The 15,439-nt window shown below is 47.2% G+C and overlaps 1 protein-coding gene across 2 annotated transcripts in view; it reads left to right on the top strand.

Annotated features, from left to right (window-relative positions):
• ATP10B (ATPase phospholipid transporting 10B (putative)) overlaps nt 1–11,439 on the top strand; it is a 443,815-nt gene extending 432,376 nt beyond the window's left edge. For both annotated transcript variants that reach the window (XM_085617824.1, XM_085617825.1), the window contains 3 exons: nt 14–118; nt 5,776–5,960; nt 7,735–11,439. In XM_085617824.1, the coding sequence (XP_085473950.1) occupies nt 14–118; nt 5,776–5,960; nt 7,735–8,197 (753 nt within the window). In that variant the 3' untranslated portion in view covers nt 8,198–11,439. The remainder of the gene's footprint in view (nt 1–13; nt 119–5,775; nt 5,961–7,734) is intronic.
• Nucleotides 11,440–15,439: the final 4,000 nt, after the last annotated feature.

The raw sequence follows: 15,439 nt of genomic DNA, 5'->3' as shown, positions 1-15,439 counted from the left end.
TGTTCCCTTACAGGTATACAAGGATTCTGACATTGATCTCCTCTCCTTTGGAATTCCAATAAACACCATCTCCCTCTTTACCATTCTGCTTCATTTGGCTATAGAGATTAAAAACTGGGTAGGTATTATGGTGGAGCCATGAAACATTGCTTCTCACATTCAATCACTAACCAATGAGGTTCATTTAAAGTGAAGTCTGATTAAGCTTGGAGTCGGCAAATATGTTTTGTTGCTCAGTTATGTGAAAATAAAGGCATGTGTTGCTTTCAACTCTAGATAGCCTTAGTTGATTTTATTAAATGTTCACCCTATTTCGAGATCTGCTCGCAGTGGGAGAATAATTTAACACATTTTCCCTAAACTAATTTTAAGTGAAGCCCTTCTGCTGTGGAGCAAATCGTGGGCAATTGTGGAGAATTCATGTTTATTCTATACCTATCCATAAAACCATACAGTGCCTCAGCTGTTTTTTTAATCATTTGAAAGGATTTAGATGTTTTACATTTTCCTTCACACTTTAGAGGGATGGAATGTGGTCTGTCTCAGGGGTCTCTAGGTGTATGTAATCCATTATTTTGAAGTTGTTCCATTGTGTGTTGTGTGGAGTTCAACAAATGGGCCTTGGTGGTAGGATGGAGAAAGGAAAACGGGCGTACTTGGTCAAAGACGAGGCTATCTAAGATTGTTCCTCTGTGGCCCAGGTATTTACATTTTCTTGAAGGAACAGAACCGTGGAAATTTGTGCTCTTGCTTAGTAAGCAGTTGTAGAGATATACTTCTTTCCTTCCCAAGTGCTGTGCGTTTTTGTAGAGGGGGATTGTTCGAGTAGAACTCTTATAGAGTAAATTGTAAATGTCTACAATGTGTTCATTAACATTGTGCTCCAGTCACCACCAAGCCATTTTATAGACAAGTAATACCATATTCACTGCACTCGGATATAAAAGTGCCAGAGTGTTTTTGTATTGCACTAAACATGTGAAAACACTCACTGACAACTCCAATATAAATACAAACACATTGAAGGAGGTTACATGGTGTAAAATAGGTCATTGAGAGGTAAGACGAGGAGTGAGGGAAGAATAGTATTTGGTGAGAAGATGAGGTGTGCCGCAGCTCGGCCCACTATCACTTACTGAATGCAAGATGTGTCTAAATATTACAGCTGTCAGATGTTTCAGAAAGAGCAGGTGGCTGGACAGTGAATTAAGGATTCGTCACATGCATTGCAATCTGATGGGCACGCAAACACGTTTCATCCTTTTTGACACTGAAAGGCAGAGCGATGTGTGTGTCAGTATTAGTTCTGTGGGGTTTAACGTGGACCTTTTTCATTCGATGTCATGGACCTTTAATGGTAGGCCTTGAGCGTCATAAATATGCCTTTTCATCTTGTGCTACATTCAGGCGGTAGCCAATGGAGTAGCACCATGGCAATTTTAAAATGGGTGTGTTGTTTCACATTAAGCCATTATCTTTCCACCTCATTTTGTACCTTTTTGTTACTTTCCTTTTTCGTTTGCTTTCATGTTTTTTATATTTATTTTGGTTATTTCAATACCTGTCTTCAAAAACACCAGAGCATACTTCTGTAAAGTTAGGCAGTCAGTAAGGCCCACCATTTAGACACAAATAGATCTGAAGTACAGTCTGCCTACATCTGGTACGGCAGGTTGTGACTGTGATCTTCAGTCGCCTTTCCAAGCGGTGCATGTATATATGGAGGATCCCTGTGGTGTCTCGCAGGTAAAAACATTTGCTGAAGAATTAGAAAAATCCTACCGTGCATTGATGATGCAGAGGACGACCTACTCCCACTCAAGGGTCACTGGAAGTCAGTAGGACATTAAAGGCTATGACCATTAGTCCATCATAATCATCTCTTTGGTGGTACTAAAATAACATGCACATTTCTAAAGGGAAGAAGTCGGTGGTTAGTTTCTGTCTGACACCATTCAAGGATAATTTGGTTGAAAATGGATTTCAAGTAGCTAGTTACATGTGAGATGGAAAGCTAAGCAGTGAGACTGAGTCTTCACACATATAATATTTTTACTCAATCAATCAAGCAATTTGTAGAGCGCACTACTCACCCGTGAGGGTCTCAAGGCGCTAGGGAGGGCGGGGGATGCTGCTATTGCTCGAACAGCCAGGTCTTGAGTAGCCTCCTGAAGGTTAGTAGGACTTGGGTCTGCCGTGTGTGGATGGGGAGGGTGTTCCAGGTCTTGGCAGAGAGGTAGGATAATTATCTGACGCCGGAGGTTGCTCTTCGGATGCGGGGGACGGTGGCGAGGGCGCGGTCGGCAGAGCGGAGCTGGCAGTTCGGGGTGTAGAAGGTTAGTCTGTTGAGGTATGTTGGTCCAGTGTCGTGGAGTGCCTTGTGTGCGTGGGTGAGGAGCTTAAAGGTGATCCTCTTGTTGACGGGCAGCCAGTGCAGGTCTCTCAGGTGGGGTGTGATGTGGCTGTGTCTCGGGATGTCTAGGATAAGGCGGGCCGAGGCGTTCTGTATGCGTTGCAGTCGTTTCAGTAGTTTGTCCGGGGCTCCTGCATAGAGGGCGTTTCCGTAGTCCAGCCTGCTGCTGACGAGGGCCTGGGTGACTGCTTTTCTTGTGTCGGTGGGGATCCATCTGTAGATCTTGTGGAGCATGTGGAGGGTGTTGAAGCAGGAGGATGAGACCGTGTTGACTTGCTTGGTCATGGAGAGTGTTGAGTCGAGGACGAAACCCGGGTTGCGTGTGTGGTCGGTGGGCGTTGGTGCTGTTCCCAGGGCGGTCGGCCACCAGGAGTCGTCCCAGGCTGAAGGGGTGGAGCCGAGGATGAGGACCTCCATCTTGTCCGAGTTCAGCTTCAGACAGCTGTTCTTCATCCATTCGGCGACGGCTTTCATTCCTTCGTGGAGGTTGGTCTTGGCGGTGAGGGGGTCCTCGGTGAGGGAGAGATCAGCTGTGTCTCCTCGGCGTAGGAGATGATGTTGAGGTCATGCAGTCTGGCAACGTGGGCGAGCGGGGCCATGTAGATGTTGAACAATGTCGGGCTGAGAGAAGATCCTTGGGGTACACCGCAGATTATCTTGGAGGCTTCGGAACGGAAAGGGGGGAGGCGGACGCTCTGGGTTCTGCCGACGAGGAAGGAGGTGGTCCATTCCAGGGCCTTGTCCCGGATTCCTGCATTGTGGAGGTGTGTGCATAGGGTGCGGTGGCAGACTATGTCGAAGGCGGCTGAAAGGTCCAGGAGGATGAGGGCCGCCGTTGTCTTCCAGGGCCCTGATTTCATCGGTGGTGGCGATTAGGGCAGTTTCGGTTCTGTGATTGCTGCGGAACCCGGACTGGGATGGGTCCAGGAATTTTGGTCTCCTCGAGGTAGCGGGTCAGCTGTTTGTTGACAGTTTTTTTGATGACCTTTGCCGGGAACGGGAGCAGTGAGATGGGCCGGAAGTTCTTGAGGTTCCTTGGATCTGCCTTGGGTTTCTTGAGCAGAGCGTTGATCTCGGCGTGCTTCCAGCTCTCTGGGAAGGTCGCGGTCTCGAAGGAGATGTTGATGGCCTTGCGGAGATGGGTTGCAATGGTGGTGCTGACTTTGTTGAAAATGTGGTGTGGGCACGGGTCTGACGGGGAGCCGGAGTGGATGGTGTTCATGATTTTGATAGTGTAATCATTGTTGATGTTCGTCCAGGTGAGCACGTGGTCGTTGTAGGTGGCGGTCGTGGGATCTGAGGTGTTGTTGGCTAACGTGGTGGTCTGGTAGTCGAAGCTGTCATGGATGTCTGCGATCTTGCGATGGACGAAGGTGGCCAGGGAGTTGCACAGTTCTTGCGATGGTGGGATGTCGTTGGTGTTGGAGCTGGGGTTGAAGTGTTCCTTCACGATGTTGAAGAGCTCTTTGCTGTTGTGTGCGTTGTTGTCGAGGCAGTCCTTGAAGGAGGTCCTTTTGGCGGATCTGATGAGGTGGTGGTGTTGGCACATGGTGTTCTTTGAGCTGCGTGGTTCTCTGGTGTCTGTTCGCGGTGCCATTTCTTCTCTAGTCTCCAGCAGGTTTGTTTGGAGGTCCGCGGAGAACCAGCTGGCGTTCTTGTTGGTGTGTCTGTTGGAGGGTTTCTTGATCGGGGCAAGGGTGTTAGCGCAGTCATCGATCCAGCGCTTGAGGTTGCTGGCAGCGACATCTGGGTCGGTGGGGTCGGCGGGTGGGCTTCGGGCGAGGGCGTTGTTAAGCTGGTCTTCGGTGACTTTGCTTCAGCAGCGGCGGGGGATCTGTTGGGTGCGGTGGTGCGCGGTGGGTTTCAGGAAGGTGAAGTTGATGCAGTGATGGTCGGTCCAGTGGAGTTCGGTGGTGTGGCTGAAGGAGACATGGGAGCTTGCGGAGAAGATTGGGTCAAGCGTGTGGCCGGCAGAGTGGGTGGGCATTGAGACGAGTTGTCTTAGTCAGAGGTTGGCGAGGTTGTCGATCAGGGTGGTGGAGTTGGTGTCGTTGTTGTTCTCGAGGTGGAAGTTCAGGTCTCCGAGGAGGATGTAGTCCGTGGAGGTGAGGGCGTGCGTGCTGACTAAGTCGGCGATGGAGTCGCTGAACTGAGCTTGGGATCGGGGGGGGGGTCTGTAGATCAGAGATTCTCTGAGGGTGGTGTTGGGATCAGTGTGGATCTGGAAGTGCAGGTGTTGGGCGGTGCTGAGGGTGTCATTGGTGCTGGTCAAGATCTTGAGGGTGGACTTGTGGATGATGGCGATTTCCCCCTCCTATTTCGTTGGCGCAGTCTCCGTGGGTGATCTTGAAGCCGTCTGGGATGGCTATGGCGATGCGATGTCTGGTGCCTAGGAGTCATTCATCCAGGTCTCTGTCAGGAAGGCGACGTCCGGGGAGGATGTGTCGAGCAGATCCCAGAGTTCGATGGCGTGTTGGTGTGCGGAGCGGGTGTTCAGGAGTATGCATCTGAGGTGGTTGCGTCCCTTCTCGGCGGGTGGATTGGCGGGTCGGATGCTGGTGAAGCTGCAGTTCTGGCAGGAGAAGGGTCCTTGGGTGCGTTTCAGGGTGGCTAGGATGCAGGTGTGTGATCGTCCAGCATGGAGGGTGCTGGCATCGTAGCGGAGGCGGGCGTCGTGGCGTTCGTGGGGGCCAGGGGGTCTGGCGCTGGGCGAGGTCCAGGCGCGGACGGGCACAGATGGGCTTGCCTTAGGCGCACCTTCGGAGCGCCAGCGGCGCACCTGTTGCGCGGCCTCCATATAATGGGAGGTGGCAGGGAGGAGCAGCTGGGAGGCGGGAGCAGGGCGGCGAATGGGCGAGCAGGGGGGCAGGGCCGCAGGGACGCAGCGGTGGGAAAAGCAGGAAAAAATGGGTGAAGGACGGCGGGGGGAACAGAAGGCAAACAGGGCATAGAAAAATAGCAGGAGGGAGAAAAAAGGAAATTAGGCAAAGATAAAAACAAGACCAGTAGAACCAAAAGCAATACAGCAGCGTGGTGAGCGGCCTGCCTGAGAGCAGGGTTAAAGGTCGCTTTTTTTCACCCAGCGTTCATGTGCAGATGCAAGTACCCTACTTTCTATAATTGAGCAAAATATGTCTAATTTTAACATGTAACTATTTGAACACGTTTCCGGTGCCTCTCACACATCTCATTGTCCTTATTTGATGGTGGGTGACAAAACATAGGATAAGGAAGGTTTGTGCCAAACAATGACCCAGTTGTTTTGCATCTTTTGAATAATAGTTCACTTAAACAGATTTTTATCAAACTTCTCAAAATGGTGTAGTATTAACACTGATACTGATGTTCTTTCTGCATTACAGACGTGGATCCTTTGGGTCTGTATTGTTGGCAGCATCGTGGCCTATTTTATATTCGCTTTGGGCTACAGCGGGGTCTGCGTTCTCTGCAACACCCCTTCACCCTATTGGCTCATGGAGATGCAGATGTCTCAAGCCACGTTTTACGTTGTGTGTATAATCACACCTGTCATCGCTCTTCTGCCAAGGTTAGTACACATTTTCTTGATATTTTTCCTGGCCTGTGATATCATGATTGTCTGTTTTTGGACTGTTGACTGATGAGCTCTCAGATTAAGCATAATATACACTTTGAGGAGTTTCTAGATGCTTCTGTAGGCACGAGTTTCATAGTCCCCCAAGATGCATATATGCCATTGTGATGCAAGTATTTGAACCTCAGTTTCACATACAAAAAATAAACAATAAGAAAACTTATGAATGTTGACTATAAACACAAATATTCACCTTTGTAAAATCTAGACAGACTCGCATCCCGCATATTTTAAGATTGAAATAATGCCCTATTCTAAGTTCAGTCCCACATTACGACCTTTAAAATGCGCTTAGCTGCAGACTGTAATTTTTTGGGGTGACTTCCAGGTATTATTCAGATTTTGGTGGTCTAGGACTTAGACTGGTTTTATTGTTTATTTCACGTGCTACCTTGAAACACTGCTTCGTAGGCTTACTCCATCTTCAACCACTAGCTCGTACCTCCTGCCATCCTTATGTCTGGCAGCGCTGGCAAGGCAACCACTGGCAGAAGAAAGTATCGATAAGCCGTCCCACAGAGTTCTGTCAGTTTAGTGTGCATATTTTACAAACCACACGTTCAGGTCACACGTGAAGTCGAATCCAAATGTGCAATTCACACAGGAGTGTGTTGAGCGTGTATTGAATCTCTCATGGATGGAATTGTTTGCAGTGCCATGACTGACGGCAGCCCTGAAGGGTTTTGCCTTTTTGTCAGTTTCCCATTCAGGGCTGTCTCCAACTTAATCTTACATCTGCAGTTGACAATACGCAATTTTTCACTGATACTCTCTGCTACAAGAACATTCGGCACTGGAGGATTTAATGAGCCTATCCTTTTGGGGATCTAGGGGCATATTATCAAGCACGGCGTTAAAATTATCGCTGCTTTAGCGGCAGAAGCGGCGATAATGGGCTTGATAATATGCCGCAGAGAATTCCAATAGAAGCCCATGTTTTGGTGACAACATGGGCTTCTATTGGAATTCTCTGCGGGTTATTATCAAGCCCCTTATCGCCGCTCTAGTGGCAGTTTTCTGCCGCTAAAGCGGCGATAATGTTAACGCCGTGCTTGATAATATGCCCCGTAGTGAGGATGACCGGTTACAAGTTGAGTTTGGAGGGGCCCTTGTTTAACGTTTCGTGCTTTGGGGCTATTAGCTCTACTATTTATGTGGGAATTTACCATTGTTCTCCCATTAAATGCTCACTCAACGTCACCGAAGACCTCAGTGAAGGCTTCTGCAGAGGTCCCCAGCAGAACACTGGACATTAACAAGTGGGCATTATGTGAAAACCGATTCTGCTCGATTATTGGCAGCATATTCCATACTTCACAGCTTGCTTGGCAGCCCCTTCACAGCCACTCCAAAGTACTTTTTCAGTACTCCTCCTTTGCCTATCTTTTCTTTCAATGTTTGCAGCTCCTGTTCGTCTGTATATTTGCTGGTGCTTCACTTTTCATTTGTATACTCCTCTGTTGATTGCTCAAATGCCAGTATTTGTCAATTTTCTCACGTCAAATTATTCAGAGATATGGAAAATGAACGGGAAAAAAAATGAAACCCATTTTTCTCCCTACCCCCTAATGTTTATTGACGGCTTTTAAGAAATTAAACTTGTTGAGGTGAAAGTGATGGAGTAAACGTGAGCTGTTGAAAATTAAACTGTGGCTCAGCCAGCCTGGTGTCTTGTAGAAACTCATTACTCCTTGTTGCTTCTTGTCAGGTTCTTCATCAAGGCAATGAAAGGTACCTGCCGACTGTCACCCATTCGCAAGGCCCAACAACTGGACAAGCTCAGTGAGGCCGAGAGAGAGCAAGAAATCAAAGCGTGGAAACAACGGAGCCAACATTCGGCTACCTTCAACGGACAACCATCGGAATGGGAGTTGGGGTCCAGGATTTCGAGAAGAACTAATGTGCTCCCCTGTATCCCTGAGAATAGGTTCCCTGGGGGCACATATATACTGAAACCCGAGGATGACAACTGCAACTCAATCAACTTCTATGTGGCAGAGGGTTCTGAGGGCATTGCCTCTTGTTCGGCTGGGCCTTCTCAGACGCTGCACGGGATGACCGTGCCTGAGAGGAGCAGAACTGTCCGTGGTCAGGAAGGTATTTTGACTGATGAAACAGATGAGTTTGGAAGAGCCAATCACAGAAGATCCATCAGCGTGGTCACTGTGTGAAACATTGCTAGGACTCATGTGGGTCAAGAGAGGCCCGGGAAAAGGTACATTCCATCCAGAGCAACTGTGTCTTACAACCCATATTGGGATAACTCAACACTCAGTTGGAATGGAAGGGCACCACCAGCTCTGCATGATTGTAGCTGTGCAATCATGAACCCAAGGTGGTCCTTTGAAGGAATTATGAATGTGCAATATTTGACATTTTGAAGAGGGTCATGAAACAAGCTGCAAGACAAGTGGCTCATGTGCAGAGTCACCTGTCTGCCTCTGTGCCCACTGGATGAACTTAGCTAAGCTAAGAGGTGCCCACTGTTTACAGTCCACAGCAATCCTCGGTCAGCATTCTTCAGAATGACCTCTCCTGAGCGTGTGGCATCTTAGGACATGTTTTCATAGTCAGCTGACAGGTATAACTGGTGCTGATTGGATCAACCACTTGGGGTGATAAAGGCAACTGTGTGAGGCATTGCTTATGTCATTTCAGAGGTGGAATGATATTGGAAGACAATGGTCATGCCATATGCAACTCATCCAGGGTAGCGTTGAGCGTATTTTCTGTATTCATCACTGTATTATGTGAAATGTGAAAGAGCCAGGTGATGCTTGTTGATCACGTTTAGTAATGGTGTGCCAGAGGCAAAAGCTTCACAACTGTCAGGAAAGAAATGACTGGCATAGAATGCAGAAAGGAAAGAGTGCCAACCGTGTCAGATGGTGATGCCCGGGTATACTCAACAAGGACAAATGGCAGCCTCGTCACACATGGGCCTGGCAATGTTCAGTACTCATTTATGAGCGCGCTGTTCAGGAAGTACCTCAGTGCAACTTGGACTGTAGCAATGTGGTGTTTTCTCTCACAATGTACTGAATCTTGTTTGTGAATTTTTTATTTTATTTAAGTGTGTATTTTCTTCTCCGTTATGTTATCCAGAGTTTATAACACGCCAGCGGGGCGCAGTGATGGTATTAGAGTGCGGGTCTCTAGTTTATTTATTCTTACAGAGCTCCCATCCTCGGTCGCTTATTGCAAGTTTACATGGCCGCCAGAAGTCTGCCCTTCACCCCGCTTGACTCAACTTTATTTATTAAAAAAGAATCCAAGGAGATTTAAAGCTCATACCACAGTATCAAACGAAGAAGCACTTTGGTGGTAAAGGGCACCAGAAACAGACCTCTGAACTGTATCGCCTTATCATATACTTGAATTTTGCTCCCTTTTTCACAGCTTTTCTGAGTGTGTGTGTGGTACTGTGAATAAGTTGAAAGATACCCACAATTACGTGAAGTGACTGGATATGAGAGCTATGGAGGTCCTTACTTTCTCTCCACATTTCTTTCCATATCGGACATCCCTTGCGAGAGATTGTCGTGTGTTCGCTCATGCTCTGGGGAGGATGGCTCTCCACACCTCGAAATTATGCGCAACGGCACAAACTAGACAAGAAATGCAGTTTTGTAATAACAGCATTTTAGTCAACATGCTGCTCTCCACCATATACCAGGAGACAACACTCTACCTAAGCAGACAAAACCGACATCAAATGCTTTTCGCCTCCTCCTCATGATGGGCACCTTTGCAGCTGAGTACTCATTGAGTCGATCTACGTCTACCTGGCCTCTGATAGGCCTCCTGGTGATGACGCGTCTGTGTCTTAGTAAGGTAAACTAGACAACACCCTAGGACTAGTATTTTCGACCACAATTGAACCTAAATGAAAAATAACCTAAAGCAAAATGTCGAGGACACATGCTAAAAATGAGTTTCAAACGTCAGGGTCGCCCTAAAAAATGCCGGGCCTGCCCCCAACTTCCGCAAACACCTCGGCGTGAACCTCACACTTGCGAAAGGCAGCCTCACTCCTACAGGCCAACGGGGGGATATAGATTGTAATAGAAATTTGCACCTAAAAATGCAAAATGGCTTCGTAAAATGTCTATTTTGGGTTAAACGCTAACAGTTTTCAGGTGCTCCACCGTGCTAATAATCTATCCATCCAACTGTATTTCTTGTGCCAACATGTTACACCTGCAACTGGCCTCAAGAGAAAGTTTTTGTGGTGTACATGGCTATCCACAGACTGTAAAAGCAGTATTCAAAATGTACATTTTGTGCCAAATGGAAGGTGCTTTATATATACAAATGGTGTCTGCCTCAAAATGTGTTTCCTGCCCTGAGAAAGTAGGCACTGGCTGCCTTTATGCTGCTGTTAAGATTCACAGTGTAGGTGCCTGCCACTAACCACAGATATTTGCCTAAAAATATATACATTTTCCCTCAAATCGGAGATCTTAGACCTCAAAACATAGGCGTCTCCCCCAAAAAGTATTTGTATGCCCAAAAACGAGTAGATACTAAAAACTGGAAATGTGCTAAAAAAATAACTAGATGTGTCTTTTTTCCCAGAAAACAAGTGCCTGGCCTTAAAAATAGGTCTAGCCCAAAAAGTTATCCTGATATTCTTAGAAACGCTGGTGAAATTGTTAGAAGAAGGGTTGAGGCACTTGGCTGCTTGGGAAAGAAAGAAGAACTGTGAATTTAGTATCTTCTATAGTCCTTTCCATTTTAACATCTGTACTACACTAGATTCTGTGGTGTTCCCTGATTATGTGCATTGGCATCATGTAGCAGCGGTGCAGGCGAGTAGAGGCTCTTACAGCTGCAGAACTAAACTCGCTGTGCTGTGCATCGGAGCTCAGACACACAAGGGAAGCAGATTGAGAGCATTTCGATCAACATCCTCCCTTCCTCTTCCAGTGACCGATATGCATCTTGGTTTTGTTCTTATTGAAAGGGGGTGCTAATACCACGCTTCATTTATTTATAGCGCATATGTGCTGCCTCCAAGGAGGCTCTCTTCCATCTGAATAATATATTTTTTAAAGTTTTTGTGGGGGCTCAAAAAGATACAAGTACCAGTTTGCTTTTGCCCCTTACAGTGCCTGTCATCGTCTTGCATCTGAAGTTTTCTTGGTGCTCTCGAAAATCAAAATGTTCTGTTTACACGAATCAACTAACACCGTGACTCAGGGAAATTCTTAACTATGCAAGATTTTAATGTCATTTATTTATTTTATTGGAGAGGCGATGTTATTTGTATAGTGATGTGATTAATATTTTCTCATTCCTTTCTTTGTCTGTTTTGTCTACTTTTGTTACCGGGCACAAGCAACTTTTTGTACATTTCTTTCAGAAACGATAAATGTGCTAGATCAAATAAAAGTGTTTTTTTGAATTATGACACACTTTCCTGTTTTCAGATATTTTACCCGCACCTGTTCTGCAGTTCTTTCTCTAAGTGATTACTGATTGCATGAGAGAATGCTAACATTTGACTAGCGTACACTACATGATGATCCTCGGTAGGTGCGGGATATGTCTGCGTTTACTGTAGTCCCTTGAAACAGTAAACAATTGGACCTAATAATTAAGCACTAGGTTTTTATTATTGTTTATTTTTTTTTTAGCTCACTTACATTGTTTCCCAGACAATAGGATGATTAGCATCTAGAGCAGTGATAAAGTTAACTGTATTTAACCTCTTCATTGCCAGGCCATTTCCCTCCCCCAACACCACCCCCTCCCCCTTTCCCCCCACTCCTCCTGTGCCACAATATTTTTGGGACTATTGGGGTAGTTCGTGCTTTGGCCCCCATAACGTTTTGTCCACATAAGGTATCCATGCCAAGTTTGTATCCTTTTCTTCCAACATCCTGAGGATCCTAAAGTTACCCAGGGTTTGTAGATTCTCCGGTAATGGACTGAGAAACTAGGCAAAATACATTTTGGGTTTTTGGGGGAAAATGGGAAAAAAGTGCTGCAGAAGACTGTGTCTGGTTGTTTCCCTGCAAATGATAACCACAAAGGGTTTGTGGTGCTAAAATAACCATCTTCCCAGCTTTCAAGAATAGGCAACCTTTTGTCAGAAAACCAAAATGTCCTACGCAGTCTTGGCTTTTACTGGGATATAGCCTATTTTTCCTATGTCTTGTGCTTTTAACGGCCATTCTGTTAGTGGTAGAAATGGGTGTGAAACCAATAATGAATCCTGGAAAGCTATTCAATTTGGAAAAGAAGACACAATTGTGAATTCAGCAAACAGTGATTTCTGGAGATCCTTCAAGGATTTCCTATAGAAACTGAAAGTTGAAATAAAAGAATATTGAAATTGTGTTAAAAAAAAAAGAAAATGCCATTTGTGCCTACATTTTCACCTGTAACTTTTTCTAACTATGCTAAATGTATTAAATCAGCATGCCGTTATATCCGTGGGACCTTTCTGGTTGCTGGGATATATAAGGCGCGTAGGTTAACAAAGGACCTGAGGTACCCAGAGCCAATAACTAAGCCACACCTTGCAATGGGTTTTCATTGTGTACTGGATATACAGCAATTTGTTTTGTAAAAAACAGAGTGAAAAATAGGCATCAAGGAAACATATGTATTTCCGAAAAGGGAACAAGATATGGAGTTTAGAAGCAGTGTTTATTTGCACATCACTGAATATTTGGGTAGCCATTCTTGCAGGTGAATTAGGGGGCATTTTTCAAAATGTCTTCTTTTTTTACATGTGGATGGCAGAAATGCATAGAAAGACAACCAGTAATAATACTTTTTCTACTATTCTGTGTTTACCTAAGTCACTAGATAAAAACAGTACCTCACTTGTGTGGGTAGGCTTAGTGTCCGCAACAGGAAATGGGGCAAAACGCAACATGGACACTGTTAGACCTGGCACCTTGGCGTGAGTTTCCCTTCCACTTTTTGATGGTGTGCCTCGATTGTTTTGCTGGTGTTGTCCGCTCAGGGCACTGCGCCACGGCTAATCCGTGCCGCAGTGCAAGTGCTCCCTAGGTAAGGTGTACCTGTAATTGATGTCCATGATTGGGTTATTGGATTCACTGTCAGTCCCCAGTAAAGTGCACCAGGGGTGCCAGGGCTTGTGAATGCCAATGCTGCTGGTGGGCTTGCAGCGCTGGTTGCGCCACCCACGGAAGCGGCCTTGTAAAATGTGTCTAGGGTCTGCCACCGCAGACCCTGTGCGCGGTCCGGGACCGTCGCGCTGACTGCGCAAGTGCCCCCACTTGCCAGTCCCTAAACCTTCCCTTACCTACATATTAGCCACCCCTCTGGTAGGCCCAAGGGCAGGGTGCATTGTAGGCATAAGGTAAGACATGCCCTGGTGTGTGTGGCATGTCTTAGTAGTGAATTACAGCCCTTGTCGTTTTTCACTATTGAAGGCTACCTGCTCTCCATAGGCCAGAATGGGCTGCTGGGATCACGCCAACGCTGTGACCCCAGTGGACTCAGAGAGCATGGTAGAAGTGTCAAGTTTAGTATGCCTGAACTCAGGATGATAAAATACTTCTTGTAGTCAAGTTTATTTTAATATCCTGGGTTTGTAAATACTACTTTTAGAAAGTTAGTATTTACTGACCTGACCATCTCAGTCCGCCTCTGCTGTATGTGTGTGTGTTCTGCCCAGCAACAGTAAGGAGCAGGGTTGGGGAATCCCCAGAGACAGGTTGGCTGCCAGGTGGTGGGTAGAGAGATTACACCTGGATGGGTGGGAGGAGTACACCTTGACTCTTGAATAGACCTGTGCTCTGCCACCACAAAGCCGGCGCCACCCCCTGTGGGGCGGCTGATGTCTCTGCCCTGCTGCTGAAAGGAAAGAGCAGACTCCCCATAACAAAGTGCTCCAGAACTGGACTGAGCCAGGCCTAGGCCCCCTGGCGCTAAAGAACAAAAGAATCATGGTATAAAAGTAGGAGCCTGGCTCCTAAGAAATCAGAATCCTGTTTACCACAAAGAACCTCTGCCCGACTAGAAGGAGAAGGAGACGCTGGAGGAGCTGGCCTGCTGCCTGCCTTGCTGAGAGAGGAGAGGAAGAGACTTACTGAAAAGACTTTGCTACTTTGTGCTTGAACATTCTCCAAGGGCTTGATCTGAGCTTGCCCCCTGAACTGAACCCCAGGAACAGTGGGTTCTCTGTGCTTCTTGCTCGTCCTCCAATTCGAGCCGTGTGTGCATCCCGCTGGAAAAGAGACTGCGCCCCTCATCGCCCCTCCTAGGGCCGTGACACTCAGAAGCTCGCCTGCCTCCAACCCGTGAGAGCCCCGCTCCGTCCGGAGCCGCTCTCTGTTGCCGGGCCAGGCCGCCTGCATCCCTGTCACCGCCTGCCATTGGAGTGCGCTGAACGCGCTATCACCCCTCCTGCCGGAAGCCGTCCGACGACTGTGATCTACGCCGGGTCACCCAGCTGCACTGACTGTGCCCTGTGGCCCCGCTTCGCTATCCTCGGACATCTCAGGCCGCGCCGCCCCCGCTGTGGAGACCCTCCTGCACCGCCGTGCTAAAGGGTCGCGGGCCGCGCCTGCCTACTTGCCCACCCCTGCTGATTGAGGACCCAAGAACACTTCCCAAGCTGAGAGTCGCACCGACCTGTGCCGACTCTCCACATCACGAAAGAAGTTCCAGTATCGGGCTCGGGGCCCGCAACGCCTTATTTCCCCGTTCCCGGGAGTCGATCCCTGTGAGTACTGGAACTACAAATAAAGAGACTACAAAGTATCCATTTGAAACAACGAACCAAGAACATTTGCCTGCTGTATAACCTGGTGGCCTAGCGAAAACGTTATTGGTCTTGTGATAAGTCTGTTGGGATATATACCTTATTTTTACATAAAGAATCGTATTTTTATATATATCCAAGTCTGGTGTCCGTTTCTGGGGGGATTGATGTATTTACTGTGTGTACGATTGTAAGTGCTTAACCAACAACGCCTGAGGAATCGCCTTGGCTGCTCACGCCACGCACCTAGAGGGTGAGCAAGGGTAATTCGCGAGGGGTTATCCTGCGCCCTGACGTGGAGGAGAGGGTTCCTGCTTGACACAAGGGCAACCTTGCGCCAACCAGAGATCCCCGACTCTAACAGACACATCACATTTTTCCACATTATACGGACGCTTTTTTTTCAATGTGCCTAGCTCAGCCGGCACCTAGGGAAACCTAGCAAACCTGTACATTTTTTAAAACTAGATACACCGGGCAATCTAGGATGGAGTGACTTGCGTGGCTACGACCAGGTTCTGTTATCCAGAAACCGTTGCAAGCCTCAAACTTTGTCATACAAAACATATTTTTCTCACATTTCTGTGATGGAAATTTCTAGAATCTGAAGGGAGCCACATGTTTCCACCCATCCAGCATTTCCCCCCAAGTCTTTTAATAAAATTGT

Source organism: Triturus cristatus, chromosome 7 (assembly GCF_964204655.1).
Source record: "Triturus cristatus chromosome 7, aTriCri1.1, whole genome shotgun sequence".
NCBI lineage: Eukaryota > Metazoa > Chordata > Amphibia > Caudata > Salamandridae > Triturus > Triturus cristatus.
The sequence above is the reverse complement of the archived record's forward strand: the minus strand, read 5'-3'. Positions and strand labels throughout refer to the sequence as shown.